This window comes from Branchiostoma floridae, chromosome 17 (assembly GCF_000003815.2).
Source record: "Branchiostoma floridae strain S238N-H82 chromosome 17, Bfl_VNyyK, whole genome shotgun sequence".
Classification (NCBI taxonomy): domain Eukaryota; kingdom Metazoa; phylum Chordata; class Leptocardii; order Amphioxiformes; family Branchiostomatidae; genus Branchiostoma; species Branchiostoma floridae.
Window position 1 is genome coordinate 12,586,178 of NC_049995.1, and position 23,826 is coordinate 12,610,003.

The following is a 23,826-nucleotide window of genomic DNA, read 5'->3' on the forward strand; positions in this document are numbered from 1 at the left end:
GAAATTTATAACTTCATACAACAATAGCCACTATCTCTAATGACACTACGTATTCAAAACTTTACTCCTACAGAATGAAAATTTATCAGTTTAATTAAAGTGGCTTGTTGGTTGATAAACAGACACTGTTGTGACATTTGCATTTCGGGGTAGGTAACATGGAAACAAAGAAGTACGTGTCAATGGTTATACAATCCACAATCCTCGTCAATAGAGACTAGTGTATTGTAAATTGGGCAGTTACCTTTGTAGCACATAATTTCTTTTGGTGCTATGTGTACACACATCTTAAGATTTTGGTAGTCTCTACCAGACTGACTATGCTAGCTGTTATAGGAAGAATCATTTGCCAGGGGAGTTTTGGTACCAAAGGAGTTGGTCGACCGGAGGGGAAACATGAACCTAAGTGTAGATTGACTCCTGATCCCCTGGACAATTTCAGGATTTTTTTTTGCCAAATTCTACGATCCCCGTACACCCATAGGAAGGCCTGATGGAGGATAGGATTGTGGAAAGACTTGAATGGTCCAAACGTCATCGGTTAAATTTTTTGCTGACGTCCGTTTCGCCTGAACAACCGTGCACAGAAGATCCAAGACGTTCAATCGTGCCTCCTCACCTGTTGGCTAACAACAATAAGGGGCGGGGCGTCAAGAAAGACCTCAGTGGCCCGAATTGTAAAGCTGATACGGCCCAGCTCTTGTATGTGCTCCGGTCCGATTGGGCAAATACAAACAGGAAGACACCGTTAGTCGGGGCGCACCTTGCCCCGTCACACAAGTGGGGAACACACCGGGACGTTACACGGCAATCCTACGGGGGACCACCGCGATGGGCCCGAAGGAATCTCTGCGTTTGCTGCTGGTTGTTCTCGCGGTCACTTTTGCCGGTAGGTGTAACGGGTTCTTTGTTAGACATCGCGTCTTTTCACACCTTTTCTTTGTCCTACAAGGTGTCTATGCAGGTGCACACATTCCTAAAGCAGTCCAATCATTCGCTGAGGCGGTTTGGCCAATTGGAGACCATCTTATTACTACACTATGTTTGTAAACTTGTGAAGTACTTGGTATAGCGCTAGGTTTTCTGTTGATACAATCGTTTCATTTATGGTTTTAGCAGGTGACTATGTCGAAGAACTACAAGCCTTCCTAGAAACGGCACAACGCTAATTTTCGGGACGGATTGTTTGCTAAACAACCACTTTGTTCTGTCTAATCCAGAACATGTTTGAAAGACGGATAAAAAATCTTCCGTGACAAGGATATGGGAAACGGTGATGAGAGAAAGTATGTGAGGAATTATACACTCGAGTGAAACTATGGCCGATTTCACTCACGACTTGTTCTTTAATTAGTTGACTCCCATGGCCAACGTGCCCGTAAGCAACTGGCCTAAACTCTACCAGTAAAAGCGAGGGAGGTCACTCAATATATGGTAGGATTTTTATCGAGGGTTTCTTTTCAACGAGGCAGTGACCAGAGTAGGCAACAAGCATTTCCGTCAGAAAACAAATGAATTTCAAAGGGAAGATTCACAACTATCCCAAGAGTACCTCCAATTACATTCGCTTTCGTCAACCTATGGGCATTTACGACAATCACATTCGGATGGTGATGCCTAAATATGTTCAAGTATGCCATAAAGGAACATGGACAGCCGACAAGAGTCTACGATTGACAGCCATTTCACAAGGCCACTGAACTTAGCAGGACACATCTACGCCATTCCAAGCATGCATTCTGTTCCCGATTGAGTGACGGTCATCCGACGTAAATGTTACATCGGGCTCTGACGTAATGTTGGTTCACCTTTATCCACAGGGTAACCTTAGTCCTATATCCGTTTTAGGTGGCTAAAAACTCCAATATTTTCGAAATGCTGCAGTTTGAATTCACCGTCCGCCGACTTGATATCCCCAGATACCCTGTTTTTAAAAACAACGGATATAGGTTTCTCCACGAAAAAAGGTGAACTAGTGTTATAGGCATATCGTACGATAGGACCCTCAGTGGGTGGTCGGTCTCTAACATGCTCAATCTATCCCGTACACTGTGCCCCAATTCAGGACAATGGCTGTGGCATGATCCGCAAACAAACCCTATAGAGCAATTAACCAAGTAATATAAGGCTCTACTTCAATACTATCTTCACCATTTATTGACCCAAGTACACAACTAATACACAGTACATAGTTTGAAGAATTGTACTGGCGAAAATGGTTGTATTTTTGCCAACTTTAGCTCAGGAAAGGTAAAACATTGAGCAGAAAGCCTAAACGTGAGAAATGACCCCTATAGAGGTATCTGGTGTTTCGCAAACAGACAAACAGAGAATATTATCTTCACTCTATGTAATATAAGGCTCTTCAAAATTACCTAAAATCCATACCCTGTATCAATCCTTGTACATATAAGAAACACGCTGTGCATATTATGAAGAATTGCACGAGCCAAAAGGTTGCATTTTCTTAAACTTTAGGCCAGAAAAGGTAAAGAAGTTGTAGGAACCCTAAACGTGAGAAATGACCCCTATAGTGGTATCTGTATGTCGTTCCGCAAACAGACGAACAAACAATATCATCTTCAGTCTTTATTGACCCAAAAGACGTAACTAACACGCTGTACATAGTATAAAGAACTAGTAACTACACCAGCCAAAAGTTTGTATTTTTGTCAACGTAAAGGCAGAAAAGAAAAACTCATTGTAGAAAGTCTAAACGTGAGAAATGACCCCCATAGGGGTATCTGCGGCGTTCCGCAAACAGACAATACAGGGTCGCTCAGCCAACAGCTGATTGGCGCCGATAGAAGCGGGTCAGCGAAACTGAAGAGGCTTTTGTGGTGTCAGTCAGGGGGTGAAGTGGTAATGGGGCGGAAATATGGCCAGATATCATCGGGATAAGCACTTGTTATCTTATTGTTGCGCTACGAAAATAAGGTCAAGAGAGTAAAAGCAAATGCTGGCCATTTATTATTAAAATGCATACCAGTAACTAAAACATACTATTATGTCAGACACATGTTCACAAATTGTTTTCTATCAATGTGGAAGAGTGCTTGTCTCGCCTTGTTTTCCATTTTTTGACGTCGAAATGAGATTTAAAAAAGAGCAAATCAATTGGGAAGGCAGAAGAAATCATAATAAAAATTTGATGATGAGTAAGAAATGAAAATGAAGAAATTATGAATAGGCATAGGTGGCGTAACTTTATCATTTGTTTAACATTTTGAAATTGATAAAATGTGATAGATTTTGACCTGAAAAAAGAAGAAAATTGACGTGAAAAGGAAGCAAATTGCTAAAACAAGCGACCATTTGTTATAACCCCCTCTCATATAGACTGAGAAGCTAAGCCTTGGGCATTTTTTTGAGGGCCGTTGAAGAGTATTCAGCTAATTCTATTCAATGTAGGTTCTCTTTGAGTGATGGAATACCGCAACAGTACAAACAAGTACCCTATAAAAGGCCCGGATATCATGTGCAGACTGTAACAGTAGGGTTCAAACCTCACAAACAGAGCAGTCTAACACAGCACGAAAACAACTTTTTAAGCAAAGTTTCAGAGATACGTATAAAGCCCTTAAAGGCGGAGAAATATTTCAGCAGATATTAAGATCTATTAAAGGCATCTGAAACATACATTTGGCATTTACGGAAGATTTCAGCGTTTGTAAATCTAACTTAATCTGTTGTGTTTCTTTACGTGAATTTTACATGTATGCCGAAAAGACAACTTAAATGTCTCAAAAATATTTTCTGTCAAAACGGACAAATACCGTTTCTCTAGATCTGTTACAAAATACATGTTAACCGGCTAAGTCAAATGTAATAAGCCTTTGTCTGGTGTGAGATAAAACATTGCGTCATCTGTTTTATAACAGTCAAAACTGAAAATTATTGCGCTTTCTGGTACAAAATGTTATGTTTATACCTCAGCAAATACAAATACAATACAATACAAAGTCAAATACAATACTCTTCTGTGTTTTTTAGCTATTCCGAAAGCATTTGACGTATTCAAACTTTCTGTGCGCAAGGTTTAATCCGAACAGGGGAGAACCTCTCACGGTTAGCTTATATGCGCTATTTTACGTTATATGAGATGTTGCGTATACCATGGTCAATATTGACCGAAGGATGCCATATATATAATTTATTTCGAACCGTCATTTACGCAAAGAAGGGAAGACCTCCCCCGTTAATATATTTGCTAAGCCGTATATGAAATGTTGCGTATTTCATTTGAACATACGACATGTTTAATTTTTGAATCCGCGCAGTTTAAGCGAACTAGGGGAGACCTCCCCCGTTTAGCTTATATGTTGCCAAAACGTATATGAAATGTTGCGTATTTCTTTTGAACATACGACATGTTTAATATTTGAATCCGCACAGTTTAAGCGAACTAGGGGAGACCTCCCCCGTTTAGCTTATATGCTGCCAAAACGTATATGAAATGTTGGGTATTTCTGTAAAACATACAAGTTTAATCTTTGAATCCGCGCAGTTTAAGCGAACTAGGGGAGCTTATATGTTGCCAAAACGTATATGAAATGTTGCGTATTTCTGTAAAACATACGACATGTTTAATATTTGAATCCGCACAGTTTAAGCGAACTAGGGGAGACCTCCCCCGTTTAGCTTATATGCTGCCAAAACGTATATGAAATGTTGCGTATTTCTGTTGAACATACGACATGTTTAATCTTTGAATCCGCGCAGTTTAAGCGAACTAGGGGAGACCTACCTTGTTTAGCTTATATGTTGCCAAGACGTATATGAAATGTGGCGTATTTCTGTTGAACATACGACATGTTTAATATTTGAATCCGCGCAGTTTAAGCGAAGTAGGGGAGACCTCCCCCGTTTAGCTTTTATGTTGTCAAAACGTATATGAAATGTTGCGTATTTCTGTAAAACATACAACAAGTTTAATCTTTGAATCCGCGCAGTTTAAGCGAACTAGGGGAGACCTCCCCCGGTTAGCTTTTATGTTGTCAAGACGTATATGAAATGTTGCGTATTTCTGTAAAACATACAACAAGTTAAATCTTTGAATCCGCGCAGTTTAAGCGAACTAGGGGAGACCTCCCCCGTTTAGCTTATATGCTGCCAAAACGTATATGAAATGTTGCGTATTTCTGTTGAACATACGACATGTTTAATCTTTGAATCTGCGCAGTTTAAGCGAACTAGGGGTGACCTACCTTGTTTAGCTTATATGTTGCCAAGACGTATATGAAATGTTGCGTATTTCTGTTGAACATACGACATGTTTAATCTTTGAATCCGCGCAGTTTAAGCGAACTAGGGGAGACCTCCCCCGTTTAGCTTTTATGTTGTCAAGACATATATGAAATGTTGCGTATTTCTGTAAAACATACAACAAGTTTAATCTTTGAATCCGCGCAGTTTAAGCGAACTAGGGGAGACCTCCCCCATTTAGCTTATATGCTGCCAAAGCGTATATGAAATGTTGCGTATTTCTGTAAAACATACGACATATTTAATCTTTGAATCCGCGCAGTTTAAGCGAACTAGGGGAGACCTCCCCCGTTTAGCTTCCATGTTGCCAAGACGTATATGAAATGTTGCGTATTTCTGTTGAACATACGACATGTTTAATCTTTGAATCCGCGTAGCTTAAGCAAATTTGGGGGTACTACCCCCGTTTTATCTATTAGCTAATACCGTCTCAAAGGTTTTATGAAAACGGTGCCTTTTTCTGCTGAACATACGGCATGTTTGAAGCGCAGTTTATGCGAACAGGAGGAGACTCTTTCCTTTTTATTTTATACCGCATATATGTTCTGAAATTCCAGGGTCTAAATCAGGGTGAGGTTTTCTTTGTGGCATGTTGACACTCGAGCTAAGAGACGGTAGAAATTCCGACTACTCAAATCCCGACTATCTCCGCGACTCAACCTCTGCTTGAAGAATAAGGATGTAGTAGGTATACCGTTTTGTGCAGTGAGTTGTGTTTTCTCTATAAAACGGCAAGCAGTTCTTACTACAGGTAAATGTACGAAATATGTTTATTTCTTTATATACAAGCAAGCGTCGAGAAAGAACAGTTTGTGCACACAGGCGGTGTCTTCTCGTGTTGCTCGTGTTTGTTTGGGCAGGCAAGATGTAAATTTATTCAGCGTTATTTCGTACTCGCCATGGGGCGCACGCCTCCGTCCGTCCAAGGAGGTTGAACTTCCTTGGTCCGTCTGTGGCACAGCTGTGTCATGTGATAGGAAGTATCCAATGGCAGAAAAGAGTGGGGGGTTCAAATTTACGGGCCATACGTACGACAAGGAGCGGTTATTTTCCAGGCGTTCATTTTTGAAGAGAAGTATTGAAGAAAGTTTGGGCCTGCTCTAACCCGCAAGTTGTGGCCGCGACACCGCTTTTACCGCCTAGGACCCCCGGTGACGGAATTTGACTCAAAGATACGAGGTGGCTATCATTCTGTACAAGCTGTTGTTGTTGGAAATCGACACAGAATGGAAATCACGGCCCTTGCACCATCCGGATTAATAGAAGCCGACACTGCAAGCTGAACATGTTTCGCGTTCACAGAATCCAGGACCATCCAACAACACGAGTCATATCGGCCACTACTCTAGGATACTCTAGATCTTACCGGATTCTTATTCCTGTGGTGACCAGATGGAACTGTACATGTGTGCTCTTTTTAACTTACGCCGAGACGCTTCACCCGACTCTGGAAATGGGACTGTGGACTGCTGCACGGAATTGCGCAACCGTTGTGATTGTTTCAACTGCCGATTACATCAGAATGAAAGGCCACAAATACCTAGTAGGCTGTAGGTTTTTTTTACTTTTCCATGTAATATTTTCTCGTAATTCAATAAAATTTTAAAGTTTCATCCATTGTATTTTCTTGCTTTGAAATGTGCTAATGATTATTCTCCTAAAATGGCACTTATCCACACCTTAATGTACACGTATATGAGACGTACAGAGGGAACTTTAAACATGTCTTAAGGGTGTTTTGGTACGTATTTATGACAACTTTAAGCTGCTAAAAAGAAAAATATAGACACATTAAATCCTCTTAATTCACACGTATATGAGACGTAAATAGGCTTTAGATCAAATAAACGTGAAGTTTAAACATGTCTTAAGGGCGTTTTAATAAGTATTTATGGCAAATTTAAGCTGCTGAAAAGGCACCTAAACACACGTTATAATCCACTTAATGAACACGTATATGAGACGTAAAGAGGTTTTAGATCAAATAAACGTGAAGTTTAAACAAGTCTTAAGGGCGTTATAATAGGTATTTATGGCAAATTTAAGCTGCTGAAAAGGCAGCTAAACACACGTTATAATCCACTTAATGCACACGTATAAGAGACGTAAATAGGCTTTAGATCAAATATACGTGAAGTTTAAACATATCTTAAGGGCGTTTTAATAGATATTTATGGCAACTTTAAACTGCTGAAAAGGCACCTAAACACACGTTATAATCCTCTTAATGTACACGTATATGAGACGTAAATAGGCCTTAGATCAAATATACGTGAAGTTTAAACATGTCTTAAGGGCGTTTTAATAGATATTTATGGCAACTTTAAGCTGCTGAAAAGGCACTAAAACACACGTTATAATCCACTTAATGCAATTGTATATGAGACGTAAAGAGGCTTTAGATCAAATAAACGTGAACTTTAAACAAGTTTTAAGGGGGTTTTAAAAATCATTTACGACATCTTTAAGCTGCTGAAAGACAACGGGAAAACCGGAAAATAAGGACTAACACGGACCTACAGAAAGACCACTTAAAGGCAATATTTACGTACTCGTATAAGTGGTGTATAGATCCGTAAAGGAGGAAAATACGTCAACATTACGCATGGGTTCAGCATCCTTAAATACCGTTTTTCGTGCCGTGTAACGTACAGCTTTGGACCTTTGGCATTGTGGTTAGTGCTTTGAATGCACTAAACCACAAGGACGGCTGGGTTCGTGAGTTGGCGACCCGGGTTCGGCGCGGATTCGAATCGCGGGAGTCGGGAGACTGTAAATACTCACCTGTTGTGTTTCAAAAGTACATATTGGTAGGTGATAAACCTGCCCTCCACACGTGCAATCGTTGGTTAAAGCTATCTGGTGATGATATGTATGGGGGAGGGGTGACTTTACTGAATTCTGAAGAGTTGCAAGGATAATCTAGCAATGTGGTTGGGAGATAAAAAGAAAAGAATAGCACCAGATATTTAAAAAAAGTATTTATCAATACAATGAAGTTGATGAAATCATGAAAATATTGAAGTTACAAAATTGATTTTAAAAATTGGACCTGTATCTGTCCTTTTTTTAAATCAGATTTCATTGCCTCAACACCATATTTCATTAGAACATGCAATGGAGTGTACTGAAATTTTCCTTCAATGCGTTTATTCTATTTCCTTTACATGCGTGGATGGGATTTTCGGCTGACAAATTTAGTTTCTTTGCCTGTCGTAACCTACCATACCCACACAATACGCTCTCTTTCAACAATGTTCTTAGACTGAAAGACTTTTGTTACCTGCACCGCTTCTTCAAACAAAAGGGGTTAAGGTTAGAACAAAATAAACGTAGGTGTGACTCACACAACGACGTCGAAAAACATTATAAGAATAGGCATTACCTTCTCATTTGACTGTTGTACCGTTAGAATTACATTGGTGTGCTTAGATAGATGCCAAATTACTGTTCTACGTAATTGATACTTGTGAAGAAAGTGTTTGATCTAAAACGGACGAGAAAAAGCAACGCAGTCATAACAAACAACGATGCATTTGTTAATGAATTTTGCTCACAATTCCACAATATGGTGTATTGCTTTAGAAAGGGTAGACATTCTAACAGTGTGAATGTGTGGCTAAAATTCGGTTCATTCACACAGAAGGCAGTTTAGAGGTACGACTGGCAGGGGGGTTGAGTCGTGGGAAGGGGTGCGGACGTGAGACGTCCCTATTGATTGTAGGTTTTTTCACCAAAAGTGGATGTATAATACAGATTGAATCTCTTGTCATACCGTTAACTTTATAAAAATATTACCATTCGCACTTAACGAATTAATGTCATTCAACCACATTTCGTGTAGTTATTCGATAAATATCAGTACAACTTCTGTTGAAAGAGCCAGGTATGCCGGTCCAAAACAAAGACAGTTTGTACACAAATCTCACGCTGTAAACACTTCACACTACAAACCGAAGTTGCGCGTAAATATTGCTATGCAATGTCATAATCTGTCTGGATATGCGCCGTACATTCTTCAATCCAAACCTGGTGTGTTACGCCGTAAGGTAGCCTGGTTATACCACCCCCTCTCACATTAGGCGCGATTCGATCGGACAACGAGTCTGCGAGCTCTAATTTACGAGGAGGCATGACCCTGATGCCGACGAAGAAATGGCAGAGTTCCCCCTTCCCGTCAGGGTCATGCCTCCTCTAATGTGAGGGGGGTATTACCAAACCCCAGCCCGATCTCAAGTATCTATCGTGCAGCCACGAAAGATATCTGAGGTTGGGGCATGGTATCCAGGCTAGCCGTAAGGAGGTTAACCGGGTATGCAATACAAGCAAACAAATATTGCAAACAAAAAGATAACCAAATCATTGACTTTAGGTCGTTCAGACAAATTCTGCAATAGAGGAGAGAAAAGATATGTTTATCTAAACATACACACAGCTGAAATGTTATACCGACTCAAAATGCACTGTACCCGCCGCAGCTAGCCGACTGTGACGTCACATTTGAATGCACACGTTCGCATCTCGTTTGTATGTTGTGAAGTGTAATCCTTGTTAAAAGTACTCGACACAGTCAAGGGTCGGTACTCCTCAAGATAAATTACTAGTACCCTTTTACTTCAGATGTAAGGCGTAACAGACTAACAGGAAAACCCTTGGGGCAGTGTAGAGAAGGTACTGATTTGTTTTGTTGCTGCCATTTGATAATGGCTTGCAACCGTAGCAGCAATATGCAGAATACTACAGCAACTAGATGGGGGGGGGGGGGGGGGGCTAGTTTCATCAACGGCTACGGTTCTATTATGCCGGGAAAGGGAGTTTGCCGAGAAAGGGATTTTGCCTATATGAAAGTAGTTTGCCGTGGAAGGGATTCGAAACTCCGTTCCATGCCAAACTACTTTTTTAAAAATAAAAATCAGTTCCATTTGCACGCCCTACACAGAGATCGTTCCCCAGAATACCTTTTGTTTGTCCTGACCAATACTCAGTCTGCATGTCCACACACAGCTGCGCACACCTCTGATCGCCCGATAAGTGGTCTTATTTGACAAAACTGCTTATCCTAACAGGGAAATCAAAAGATAACTGAGTGAAAATGTCTATTGAGGAGACGGGGCTTGCCCCAGGTATTACATGTTGGAATAAACGGTTTTAAAGCCGATTTCATCATCATCTTCACCATTGCCTGAGTTCTTTGTTCGAAATTGCCCCCCCACACACACACATAAGTCTTAAATATTTCTGCAAGACTTAGGGTTGGAGTAAGAGAGTAGGAAAATCCCGTTTGCCTATCTTTGTAATATTTGACAATTCACACACGCTTACCTATTCACATACTAGCCGGCAGGTGAAAATAAAGCTTTCATTAGGAGAGGGATAAACAGAGTGTTTACAGCTGTTGGTATCTTTGTTTTTAGATTTGTTTAATCCTCTTAGTACCTGAAACTAATGAAAAGATAAGCTAGGAGTTGCAAAGTTCAAACTACTAATATTGTTCAGCATTAATCAACCATTTGCTTTATTTTGTTACAGTGTTTTTTTAATTGTGTCGGCGTGAAGTTTGTAGCTTAAGAACGCTAACCCCATGATTTTCATTGCAAATTGTAAACGAATGAATTTTCAACTAAAAAAAACTCTTTGAATACGTGTAGCTCAAAGAGGAGAATGGTGGAGGAATATACTTGGAAAATTGCTGTACCTGTACGCTTGAGTTACTGTCTATTGGGATGCAAATCAAAGCTCCAACATGGCGGTCATGGCGTCAGTCAGTTTCGGTGTTTAAAAGCTCCTTAAAGTTTTGTCGACAAAGGTTAGACAACCGTGTAATAAGATATGCCAAATAGCAATTGCTCAAGCAACTGGATATGATTTGGAAACGATCAGACGTTTCAGATAACATGCGTTATCTTTCGTCAGCGACACTGCAATGAAGGGGTCATGTTGGAGAGTAGGTTTTATCCTGACTCCCGGGATTCAAACCCGCACCGATTCCGAGCCGCCAGACCTCAAACCCAGAAACGCAACCGATTACGCCAAAAGGCCCAAATCCGCTTGGAATGGTCGGTTGGCGGTGCTTGAACCCAACTGTTATACTGTGCAGATTTTATATCCTGTATAACTATGAATTTATATGCAAATGAGATGACGACAATCTTAAGTAGTCCAATAGGAAAAAAAGTTTGATTTTTCTTCAGTCACTTTTCCACTGGCCATGGTTCCATCTACACTGTCTCCAAGGAATTCTCTAAGCCCGTTGCTACAACCACGCTTGGCTTGCACGCAGACAGCCCCGCCCTAAGTGCACGTGCGTGTGTTACGGCCCATTGGAATGCAAATAAAACACACCAACATGGCGGTCAACACCAGCCTGTTTCGGTGAAGGAGAAGTTCAAAAGCTCCTTGACGTTTGATTTTGCTTCGGGCACCTTTATACTGGTTCCATGTGCACCTTCTCTTACCTTTCTCCTGCTGAGAATTTTTGCCAGTCACCCCCTCCTCCTTACCTGGTTAATTAATTAGATCAGTAAATCTTGGCCTATTCTGTGCTGCTGCTGCAGATTTTTACTTCCCCAATCGGTGCGGTTTGCTGATGTCTCATTTCGGTAAGGAAGGCCCTAAACCCGTAAAGAAACTGGACCCACAGAAAGGCATCATATATGTGCAACCTTGCAATCATATCACGCATGGCTTGCACACGGACGGCCCCACCCTACGTGCACGCGTGCAGCATGCCGGAACTAATAAGCGACGGATTTAGCTACTTAGCGTTCCGCTCTAGATCAGGAGGAGAAGATCAGGACAATTAGGGCATTTGCTGTTTGCAGAAGTTAGGTGCCTAAGCAGCATGTACAATAGACTGTCTTACTAACATACATGATAATGCATACCTTTTTATACAATAAAAACAAGCCCTCATGGAGTTATTCTTCGTGAAATACTGAAACAATATTGGACCCTACAGTTCCAAAAGAAACTCTAAGACACTAAATCCTAGTATGTAGGCATGTAATTACTTTTAAACATATGAATTTTTTTTCCAGATTTTGTAATTTAAAGATTTTGTCCTTTCAGAGTCACAGCGGAGTGATTTCGGAAATGGTGCTGAGGTTGGAACGGTGAGTACTTTGGTTTGGGGACTTCTAATATCAAACGAAGAAATTTTAATCTAAATTTATATAAAATGGTAATCAAAATCATTAACAGCTTAAGGTTCATACTAAGAGAAGAAATTCCATTCTATGTGAAATAAGAACTGCTGTATGGTATTCTGTTGAAGCAAAATGTTTATATTTCCTTCCGTCTGCAGCCCGACAGCAGAAACTGCCAGGGGACTAACTGTGGAAACAACTGTGGCGGATGTCCTGGGCAGCCTGGACCGAGGGTCAGGAACATTAACTTGATTTCAGTCTTAGTGCAATGCTGATAAACTTTCTTCCAACACACGGAGGTATACACGTATAAAACTTTCAACAAGTTTACGTTCTGTTGATTCAGAAGTGATTCCCTCACCCTCAGGTCCGTATTGATCCTGAGGAAGTTGACACTAGTCGTAGAAAATTTGATCCCTATACACATTTGTGTTGCATGGAAGAAAGCTTACTATTGTACCACGATATTTACCAACACAAATGGGCTTCCATGCCAAGTTGAATGCTGTCAATATTTGCTAATACATTCACTAAGTCAAAGAGAAGCTATGCCACAAAATTCCTTGCTCTTCAGTTAACTGTATCCTTTTTCGGAGCCATATGCTCAACTATCATTTTTGGCAACGCACAAAAGGCGGTGGTCATTATCACACCAATGATATCCTTGGTGTACTGTATCAGGGTTTCCCAGGGTCACGTGGCGCCCCAGGCTTTCCCGGACCGGAGGGTATCCAGGGGGAGACAGGAACCGCAGGACAGCCCGGTTTCCCCGGGGATATGGGACCAAAGGGTGACAGGGTATGTATGGAATTCGAAATTTATCCATCTATTCGTTCTTTAATCAGGGTGCAAACAGATCACCACAAATGCTTACACGGTGCATTAGAGGCGAACACAATCAATGTAATATATAGGTACAATGTATATAGAAACCCCAAGTAGATAAAGACAATTTTAGTAGGCCATAGCTAACTGGAAACAGATTTAAGACAAGCTTAAGTTAAGACGAAGTTGATGCAAATGAGATAGTTACTAAAGATGTCATTCTTCTTCTTTTTCAGGGAGACGTTGGACCAATTGGCCCACAGGTAAAAGCAGTAACGCCCCTTCTTTACTACCATATTCACAAATGTATATTTGTAATGGTATAGAATAACTTTAAAGTAACTGATGATATTCATAGACACCTTGCTATCGACAGACACATTACCAAACTACCTTGTTGTTACGTCTCGTTATCTCGTCGGTTTATATTTTTAACCCCGTGCTGTGTGTTGTTCCCAGTCGGTTTACCTGATTTATTTTAGCTGGGGGGGGGGGGGGGGGCTGGTCCTCTTAAAAGTAACGTGCAACATTAGATGTACTCACAGTTTGTTACGCATGTGCTGGTTGGTTCCATTGGGATGTGGTTCTATATGTACAAGATTTCTTAAGAGTAGTTGCCTTTGGTTTATCAGAAGTTGAGTTCTAAAGTTTTTTTTCGTGTTGTACATCTCGTGCTAGATACATACCAATGATACGTTTTTAACCACGTGTTATGTGTTGTTCCCAGGGTGTCCTAGGGCCTGCAGGACCCGCCGGACCCCGCGGTACCCAGGGGGAGAAGGGCCTGAAGGGAACCAACGGGTCACCTGGGCTGAGGGGCGAGAAGGGACTACGGGTAATTATCTATTCACTGATGTTATACATGTATTGCCTACCTACCTAGTACCTGGTCCCTTGACCTCCAGGTTGCCGGTGGTTGGGGGTGGGGGGGTGGGGACAAGGTAGATATGAAGATAGAGTGCTGTTCCTAGGCTCTTCTCGCCCTTGTTCGGGTCAGTCTTTTTTGCAGAATGAGGGATTACCATTCTGCAATGTTGTCCTCCCAAGCTTTCTACTTTATGTCGCCCCGGCGTCACCCAAATTATACAAACTTGAAAAACATGCACACTGCACGAAAAGTGGCATTTACCAATAGTGGTAAATGTCAAGTAAGTCAGGTCATGGTTGTTTTTTTAAATCCGATACTTGAGGCAATGATTATCGGGCGCATGTTCCTGGCCAAGTTCAATTGGTTTCAAACATTTACATAGTTTAACATGTGTAACATGATAATTGAATGGAATGAGTCAAATATGACTGTCTTTTTGCTGATTAGCTTCTCATAGTAAAATATTCTGTTCACTAAATGTTGTTGGTTTTTACCCTATACCTAGGGGTCCCAAGGCGTTCCCGGCATGCCCGGCGATCAGGTATGTATCAATACCCAATATAGCTCTCTTTTTGTGTTGGATATTGGTGCCTATAACTGTCTATATGGTGATAAGTTTATTTATTTAGTTTTACCACATTTGTGAAAGGATTGCCGCAACAAGTGACGCTCAACTTTTCAAGACTATAAGATTTGATCCCTATTATTTTCGGTAAGTGTGGCAGGAGTTCTTGAAAGTGCCCGAGGCGTGGCTTTCCTCCAACACATATGGCCCTAACCTAAGCTATGTACTAATAATCATTTACACCTGAGTGAAGTGATGAGAAAAGGCAATTTACATGCCTTTCTCAAACCGGATCCTCTAAGGTTTGGGCCAAACACTATACCGATTGCATCACACGATGCCACGTGTTTCCAACAGGGTTGCGTTTTTTATCGTTTTAGGGAAACCCAGGTGATAACGGACCAATGGGAATGCCTGGACTATGCGTGAGTCTGACTTTCTTCCCTCAGTAATCACGTCAATATACTAATTACAAGAGCATCATACCTTCAAAATTAATTAAATTTGCTTTTTGATTTACGATCAAGAGTCAATTTATATATTGAAGTTTGTCTTTCCTTTTTTTATAGGGCCCAAAGGGAGAGCCTGGTAAGGGATCAATTCATATTGTTTGAGATATAGTACGATAATAATCTTTCTTCCAACACAAAGGTATACACGGATCAAAGTTTCAAAGACCATTGTCATCTTCGTCAGGATCAATACTGATGACCGATCATTTCAGAACGTAAACTCGCGAAAGTTATGTAGACGCGTGATCCTGCGTTGGAACAATGTTTAGCATTGTAATATGATTACTCAGATGAACTTCAATCTGCAATAGTAGTTTGATATATACTACGACAACATTTAGTCCAAAACCTATTTTTTTCAACGATGCTTTGATATTGAAACGGTGTCTGATCTTCTAACATCATGGTAGCTTTACAAAAAGACAATCCTCAAATTACACACACGTTTGTTGGTACATTTTAGACATACGAAAACATCCTAACATTTAACATGCGCTTTCTGTCAACAACTTTTTAGGTTCTCCAGGTGCACCCGGAAGATGTGAGTACAAAATATTCAAAAACCTAAACAGCTTTAAAACTAATGCTTTACAGACACTTTTGCTTTTATGTTTCTCAAGACATTTCGCATAATTTTATCAATTTGGATGGCAAATAGAATGTGCAATAAGATAGCTTCTGATGTACTCTGTTACCCTGCCATGACTGACTGACTGTACTCTGTTACGTTTCGGTGTTCCACAGCTGCCGGCGCCTCCCCCGGCCCTCCCGGTAGACTGGGCCCCCAGGGCCCGCCGGGGCCACCAGGAGTACCCGGGCCGCCAGGAGCACCACCGAGCATCGGCGTCAAGGGTGAACCTGGTCTGCCTGGGACCCCAGGCTTGGACGGTAATGATAGAACAACTATACTTTTGTATTATAAAAGTTGAATCAATATTTACTGTTTAATACTGCAATATTTATTTAATCTTTATTTGAATACATATTGTTGTATTCAGAGGAGTAATGAAAACAATGAAACATTTAAACTTTTTTTTTTACTTTCAGGGAACCCTGGACGTTTAGGCCCACCAGGGACACCAGGTAAGACTTTATTGTCATTGTTAAAAGCACAAAAGATACTTGCCCTACGAAGACTATTGAATCACCTTAATGGAATGAATTTTTCTAGCTTTGTCTTTGATTGGTCCATAGTAAAACATTACTTTCTGTTTTCAGGTGTTAATGGAATACCGGGGGGACCTGGACCTAAAGGTTTGTACATAATATAAACGTTAAGCTTGTGAGAAAGTGCAATATGACCGCGATAGAATTTATTTTTGAAAACACATTTTGATGAAACTAAATATCTTCGTAAATTATTACAAATACCTTTGTACTTATGTTACGTTTATTAAAGAATATGCTGATTGTCAATATGACCCTGTAGTGTTTTTATTTATAGTTTGTTCGTTACCCTAGCCTTATGTATGGGTATCTTTTTTGTTAAAAAAAAGGAAACACTAGGCTATGTTAACATTTTCCCCATCTGATCTTACCATAAAGGTGACATAGGAGGGCCTGGATTCACCGGGCCACCAGGTACGATATTTTTCTTTTTATTCTAATTTGTACTTAGAATCATGTTCCCCTATAGTTAATAAAGGTAGAGTGATAACATATTGGAAACTTAGAATCATATTCCCCTTAGGCTAGTAAAGGCAGAGTGGTAACGTTTAGAATTGATAATAAAATCATGCACGTGTATGAAACATCACTAACATTGATGATTATCATCAGCCCTAATGATGATTTGTTAATGAGCTAAAGACCTATTGACTATTATGAATTTGTCATCATTATCATATTATCATATCTGTTTAGGTCAACAGGGTCAGAGGGGAGTTATTGGATTCCCAGGCAAGAAAGGTACGTCTGATTTTCTTTCTTTATCCGTTTCTTTTTACGAATATGCCATGAAAAGTTAGATTTCTATTTGCACATATTTTGTTACACACTGTGTTTCTTTGTGATTTTGTTTGATTTGTGTATATGAGTGTGTGTTTGTGTGTGCGTGTTTGTGTGCGCGTTTGTGTGTGCGTGTCTGTGTTTGATTTTGTTTGGTATCTGTACATGTCTGTGTGTGTGTGTGCTAGTGTGGTGTGTGTTTGTGTGTACGTTAAACTTTGTGTGTGCGTGTTTAGGTGTTTATGTGTGTTTGTATGTATGTATGTGTGTGAATGTGTGTGTGAATTTTATGTGTATATGCGGGTGTGTTTCAAATCAAAGATAAGTTATTTTTTGTAAAGTCGACGATCCCTCCCGTTCCCAGGAGAACCAGGCACCACGAGAGGCATCCCCGGGCCACCTGGCAACCTGGGCCCGCAGGGACCACCTGGAGCACCCGGTAAAAACACTTTTGCTAAGAGGTTAATTTTAATGACACATTTAAGGTGAAAAACAGTGCAATGAAGACAACAGTAGAACTTGACTTTAAATGAGGATCGTATGGGCTTAAGATAAGATTATAAACAACATTACTCTAGCAGGAAAAGGTATATATATATTATCGGCGACATACTGATCTACACAATTGTTGCAGCGTTAAGTAGTGAAATTGGGAACGTATGCCTGTAAGACTGCAAGCAATGTCTTATGAATGTTTTGATGATTACAGGTTTTCCTGGGCCAAAAGGAGATCCTGGTGCGGCTGGACCACCAGGTAAGACTAACATGATCATTATTTAATTTGTCATATTACATAAAGTTCATTGACGACTACAAATATAAGCTGTAAACTGGTTAGAATTATACTTAAATACTTCTAGTTTTATACAGAAGGTTTATTGAAAAGTAAACTTCTGCCTTGGTTAGGAGCGCTAACCCACCAACTTATTAAGTGGTACTTGGAAGCTTATATCGCTCCGTGTCTTTTTTCCCAGGTCTACCCGGAAGACCCTCGGCAGGACAACCTGGGAATCCGGGTCCTCCTGGCCCCACTGGTGAGTACAAATCTGCATAACGGACGTTTAACGTCGACAGCACGGAATTCAGATAACATAAAATTATGTATGTTATAATATAATATAACAGGAATACGATTCTTTATGCTATCAGTCTGCCATTCAAATGTAGCAAAACGACCGGTTACCGATGGTCTCGTAAATACAGTTTCAATGAGACTAAATTTGCTGGCTGAAAACTACTATTATAGATTGAAGTCAGTCACATAGGAAGAATAATGCAGGGAGGTCAGCCATCAATGTATCATTTGAAGGAAAATCTATCAATCTCCTCGCCAATTTGTCACATTCTTATATGCATAAAGTTTAATTAGTTGGCATTCATTAATTCTACTTTTTTCAGGTCCACGAGGAACACCAGGTGGCCCAGGATTCCCAGGTAAGTAAACATAAAACATGCCATATTTGTGACATCTTACCCTTAATATAGTGTAATACATTATCAACAACCTGATTTAATTGCTTTTGGGGGGCATACTGTGGTGTATATACATCAAAGAGATCTAATGTGTCTTGACAAAAGTGGATGTTTTCTAAAAACTGTTTCCGCATTATTCTAGGACAAAAGGGAGAAGCTGGAGTCGGGTTCCCCGGAACCCCCGGTACTAGAGGTACGTGAATCATGTTATTCACTTTATACTGTGGAACATTTGTGGTCTTTTCTAAATGCTTTAGTAGAGAAAACAGTTGCATAAGTCTGTCATTTAAAATCATACAACTAAATTTAATAGAAAAATAACAAGTTTGTTTTGTTTGAAGGAGCGACTGGCCCTCCCGGACCAGCCGGTCCCGCAGGTATAACAGGTAAGAAAAGGTTATTGCCTTACTATTATACTTTTAATCTTAAACTTTCTATGGTCGCAAACATGATTCAATTCCATTAATACATCAGTTTTCATACGTAATGAATATACGTATAAAGAGCACATATGGTAACATAATCTGTATACGGTTACATAATTATTATCTGTATTGCTTCAAGCCACGCTGACTTGGTTAGTAATACATAGATGACAACCACACAAGCGCATCCCCCGAAAAGAAAGTTAACGATCATATCGTACAAGGAAACTGCAATATAAGATATTTACCATCAACTGCAAAACATCGCAAAACGGAAGTGAACGAAGAAGACGTGCAAGAACATAAACGAAGTTTTACCTATCTGACCACTAATTAAATGCAACCCGTTTGAACGACTTTTTTTTTAATTTAAGCACGCTCGCCTTAGTTTTGGGGTTCCCCAAGGATGTCATCCATACAGTAAAGTCAATTCGCCTAATGACACAATGACACAACAATATGTATTGTCGTGCGACTATTGGGTAATCAATTATAAACAGTTATCACAAGATTGATCAAAAATATTTGACGTGTTGTGTTCTAGAAGGAACAGCCGGATCGTTCCACCTGCTGGTGCGACACAGCCAGACCATCAATATACCGCAATGCCCCCTGGGAACAACTGTGATGTGGCAGGGATACAGTCTGCTGCACGGGGAGGGCAACGAACGGGCGCACGGACAGGACATGGGTGAGCTTTGCTTGTTTGCTTGTTTGTTTTGCATACTCGGTAAACAGCATTATGGCGTAACACACTAGGTTGCAGGGTACAAGTCTACTGAACGGGGAGGGCAACGAACGGGCGCACGGACAGGACATGGGTGAGCTTTGTTTGTTTGTTTGTTTTGCATACCCTGTAAACCGCCTTATGGCAACACACCAGGTTGCAGGGCTATAGTCTTGTACATGGCGAGGGCAACGAACGAGTGCACGGATAGGACATGGGTAAGCGATGTCACGAAAACAAAACGCTCGTACAGTAGAAGCCGTTTAATTGCACAACCAACACATACTCGTAAACATAACCTTCGTTCGAAGATGATAATAATAATCAAAGGGCCATTTACATCAGAGCAAACTAACCTTCCCTCAACCGAGACGGGGGCCGATATCGACTTCCAAGTACGTTTGACCCTTTGCTGACGTCCAACTTCCGGTTTGGTTGTGTCACATAGGCTTTGGTTCATTCTAATTTTGTAAGGATCAGAGGACTGATCGAAAGCTTGTTGGTAAGTGGTTTGTTTTCTGTACGGATATAAAGTTTTGAATTACAACACCATAAAATATCGTTAATTGCATAATGCGAGTTTTTTTGCGTATCATAATTGCAGGTACGGCGGGTTCGTGCTTACAGCGCTTCGCCCCAATGCCATTCATGTTCTGTGACATCAACTTCCACTGCCACTACGCGACCCGTGACGACAAGACCTACTGGCTATCCACCGTGACGACCGAACAGGAGATCCCAGAAAGCACCGTGGACGGCCCCAGCATTCTTCCCTTCATCTCTCGGTGCATCGTGTGCGAGGTGCCGTCGACTGTGATGGCGTTCCACAGTCAGTCGTCACAGGTGCCCGGCTGCCCCGCCCCCACCAGTGAGCACTCTTGGATCAGTATATGGGAAGGATTCAGCTTCTTCATGGTAGGGAACGATTTATAAAAAAAAAAATCAAGTTTCAAACTTGTATAATTTTTTTTTAGTAATTCTCTGTTACCAGTAGGCGCCGATCATATACAGGCCACTTATTCAGAACGCGATGCCAATGTGACGGCTTGTTACAACGCTGTAAAAACGACGACAGGAGATACAAATGCAACATTCATCCGACTATATGCCTTTATAAACAAGATGAATCAACATGTGCATTGAATAAGCTTGGCGGCAGATCATATGGACAGCTGAATCTAGCTTTAGAAGTGGGTCAAAGTAGCCCGGGAGTGTGCACTTCTCCATGTTTTTGCAAGTCTTATTTTTTCTTTTACAATTTTCTCTGCATATGAAGACTCAAAAAATATATTTTTGTGCAAGTAAACATATAAACGATAAAAATCAACGAGGACTGGTTTACATTTCCGGTCATGTTGCAAATCACGAAAAATACCAGTTGTCAATCAACAATAACTTGTGGTTTACAGCACACTGCAGCAGGTGAGGGCAGCGGCCAGGTGTTTTCCAGCCCCGGCAGCTGTCTGGAGAAGTTCCGCCCCGCCACCTTCATCGAGTGTCATATATGGTCATGTTGCATATAACAGTTACCTAGCAACAAGGATTTGTTTGTATTTACAGCACACGGCAGCAGGTGAGGGCAGCGGACAGGTGTTCTCTAGTCCCGGCAGCTGTCTGGAGAAGTTCCGCCTCGCCACCTTCATTGAGTGTCATATATGGTCATGTTGCATATACCAATTACCTACTAGTAGCAACAAGGATTTATTTGTGTTTCCAGCACACTGCAGCAGGTGAGGGCAGCGGACAGGTGTTTTCCAGCCCCGGCAGCTGTCTGGAGAAGTTCCGCCCCGCCACCTTCATCGAGTGTCACGGCGCACAGAGGACCTGCGGCTTCTTTGCCAACAAGTTCAGCTTCTGGCTGACAACATTGCCGGGGTGAGGAAACCAATAATAACATAGCATAAGTCTCATACGAAAATTATGTTAAAGAAGTAAAGGGTCAGTTTGCTCCAAGCGTGAAGTGACAAGGACACATGGGCAGCCATTTTCACTCGAGACCAGAGGGACTCGACTGAAGCAAGACGAAGTAAGCATCATTGTATGGTTACAATAGCTATCGTTAAGCCACGTAATATTAGGTTAACGGACTACATGTACATCTCAATGGGGTTGAATGTACCCATACTTATGTGAAGGAAAAGAAACAGGTTACATTTTTTTTAATACAACGTAAATTGCATATTTCGATTTTTTCTATTTGTCCTCAGTTTCTTAACTGTTCACAACGACGTCAAGTTTATCTTACGTTTTTGTACATATATTTTGTTAAAGACATTGCAGGTGTTAAAAATTATTTCATTTTTTTTTAAATTATTCTTTTTAATCCTTAGTGAATACGACCCCCTGAGGAACGGCCAAGCCTACGAGCCCAGGGACGGCGAGGTGAACAGCTTGGTCTCCGGCCAGTCACAGCCAACCACTGAGATGGAACGTATGATAGGGCGATGCCGAGTGTGCATGATGGTGACACCGGCCATCCGCGCACGTATAGATCGGGCACGGCAACAGGGATAGATAGGGAATCTCTCCGAAGGCGTCGCCAAAAACTAAAGGTCACAATGTGAAATCTGTGTGCAAATTCACGGAGAAAGGGATCATATATATTATGTCTTATCTGGTGCTGGTATTTTCGTTGGCAAGTTTTACAACCTCCCACAAACTGCTGACGAAAATGTCCGTATCTATCCTTAGATTGCTCATTGTCAGTTTGAAAGATTAACAGCGCAACGCATCTTTAAGTAAATCACTCTAAACTTGATAATATAGTCCTACCAGAGCATATAAGCTAAATGCGAGATATCAATTGGAAACCAAAGTATCAAGATCAAATACTGACTTTATCAGATATGATAGCCACAGACTTTTCGGTTTACATTCATTGAGCAGCTACCTGATTAAAAAGGTGCTTGTTTTAAACTTCAGACATGGTAGATCTATCTTTGGTATCTTTTAAAACCTTTGCTCCATGGTTGTGGTACTGTCCTAAATGAATGATATCCTAGTCTTAAATGTGTATCCCGTAGTATACTGTATTCATGCTGCATGTATGATAGCGGAAGTGTTATATGTATGTGGTTTGTTATCCTTTAGTGTTTTTTTTTTTTAGTTTTCTAAGATTCTCAATTGCTCAGCATTTATGTATCGTAGACATCTGGTATATCATATATAGCAAATATATGTTAAACTTGCCTGTGTTAAAGACACATTTCTCATTCATGTTTTTTCATTGACCTATGCACCAACATATTTAGTGAACTATCGTTCATTCAATTTCAACGTTAAGCCAATGATTCAGTTCCTGAAAACAATTCACATCTTCACAGTTTTATGTTTATCGCTTGCCATAACTACAGTAAGCTTGCATTGTTTCATGTGGTGCTAGTTTCACATGGTGCTAGTTTCATTGAATAAGTGCATCAAAAGTCCAATGTCCATTTTTCCCTTATTTTTTCACATTGTATTTAGTCTTTTTATTGTGACTCTCGGGGCTTTAAGTCGTGTGTGAAAGTGGTTCAAAATAAACAGATAGGATCTTATGATTGGCTCATGCATCTTGTTGTGCTAATTTTGTACAGAAAAGGACATCGAGGTACAACTGCATCTAGTCTTATTGGAGCAGTAAAAGACTGTATGATTTGGATCAAATGGTCAATTACAGTATCTAGTTCTGTGCACTAGTTCTATTTGAATATGGTGTTGTATTTGGTGTTCAGCACCAGGGACATGCCTGTTTGTGTGGATGGTGTTCAGCACCAAAGACAGGCACGTTTGTGTGCAGATGGTGCTCAGAACCAGGGACAGACATGTTTGTGTGGATGGTGTTCAGCACCAGGGACAGACATGTTTGTGTGGATGGTGTTCAGCACCAGGGACAGGCACGTTTGTGTGCCAGGGTCAGGCATGTTTGTGGGTAGATGGTGTTCAACAGGGAGATTGTTAGCAGATGGTGTTCAGCACCAGGGACAGGCGTTTGTGTGCAGATGGTGTTTGTGTACAGATGTTCAGCAACAGGGAGATTGTAAGCAGATGGTGTTCAGCACCAGGGACAGACCTGTTGGTGTGAAGATGGTGTTC

General features: G+C 40.9%; 1 protein-coding gene across 1 annotated transcript; it reads left to right on the forward strand.

The window, feature by feature from the left end:
• Positions 1-669: 669 nt before the first annotated feature.
• On the forward strand, positions 670-22,462 carry LOC118404283 (collagen alpha-5(IV) chain-like). The gene is made up of 25 exons (XM_035803349.1): positions 670-889; positions 12,334-12,377; positions 12,569-12,643; positions 13,092-13,208; positions 13,472-13,498; positions 13,963-14,070; positions 14,609-14,644; positions 15,049-15,093; positions 15,238-15,256; positions 15,698-15,721; positions 15,925-16,068; positions 16,228-16,263; positions 16,399-16,434; positions 16,711-16,761; positions 17,044-17,088; positions 17,492-17,566; positions 17,837-17,881; positions 18,102-18,161; positions 18,526-18,561; positions 18,743-18,793; positions 18,942-18,986; positions 19,570-19,716; positions 20,357-20,667; positions 21,470-21,627; positions 22,083-22,462. Exons 1-25 carry the CDS (start codon positions 832-834, stop codon positions 22,264-22,266), a joined length of 1,977 nt encoding a protein of 658 aa, XP_035659242.1. The 5' UTR covers positions 670-831; the 3' UTR covers positions 22,267-22,462.
• The last annotated feature ends 1,364 nt before the right edge of the window (positions 22,463-23,826 follow it).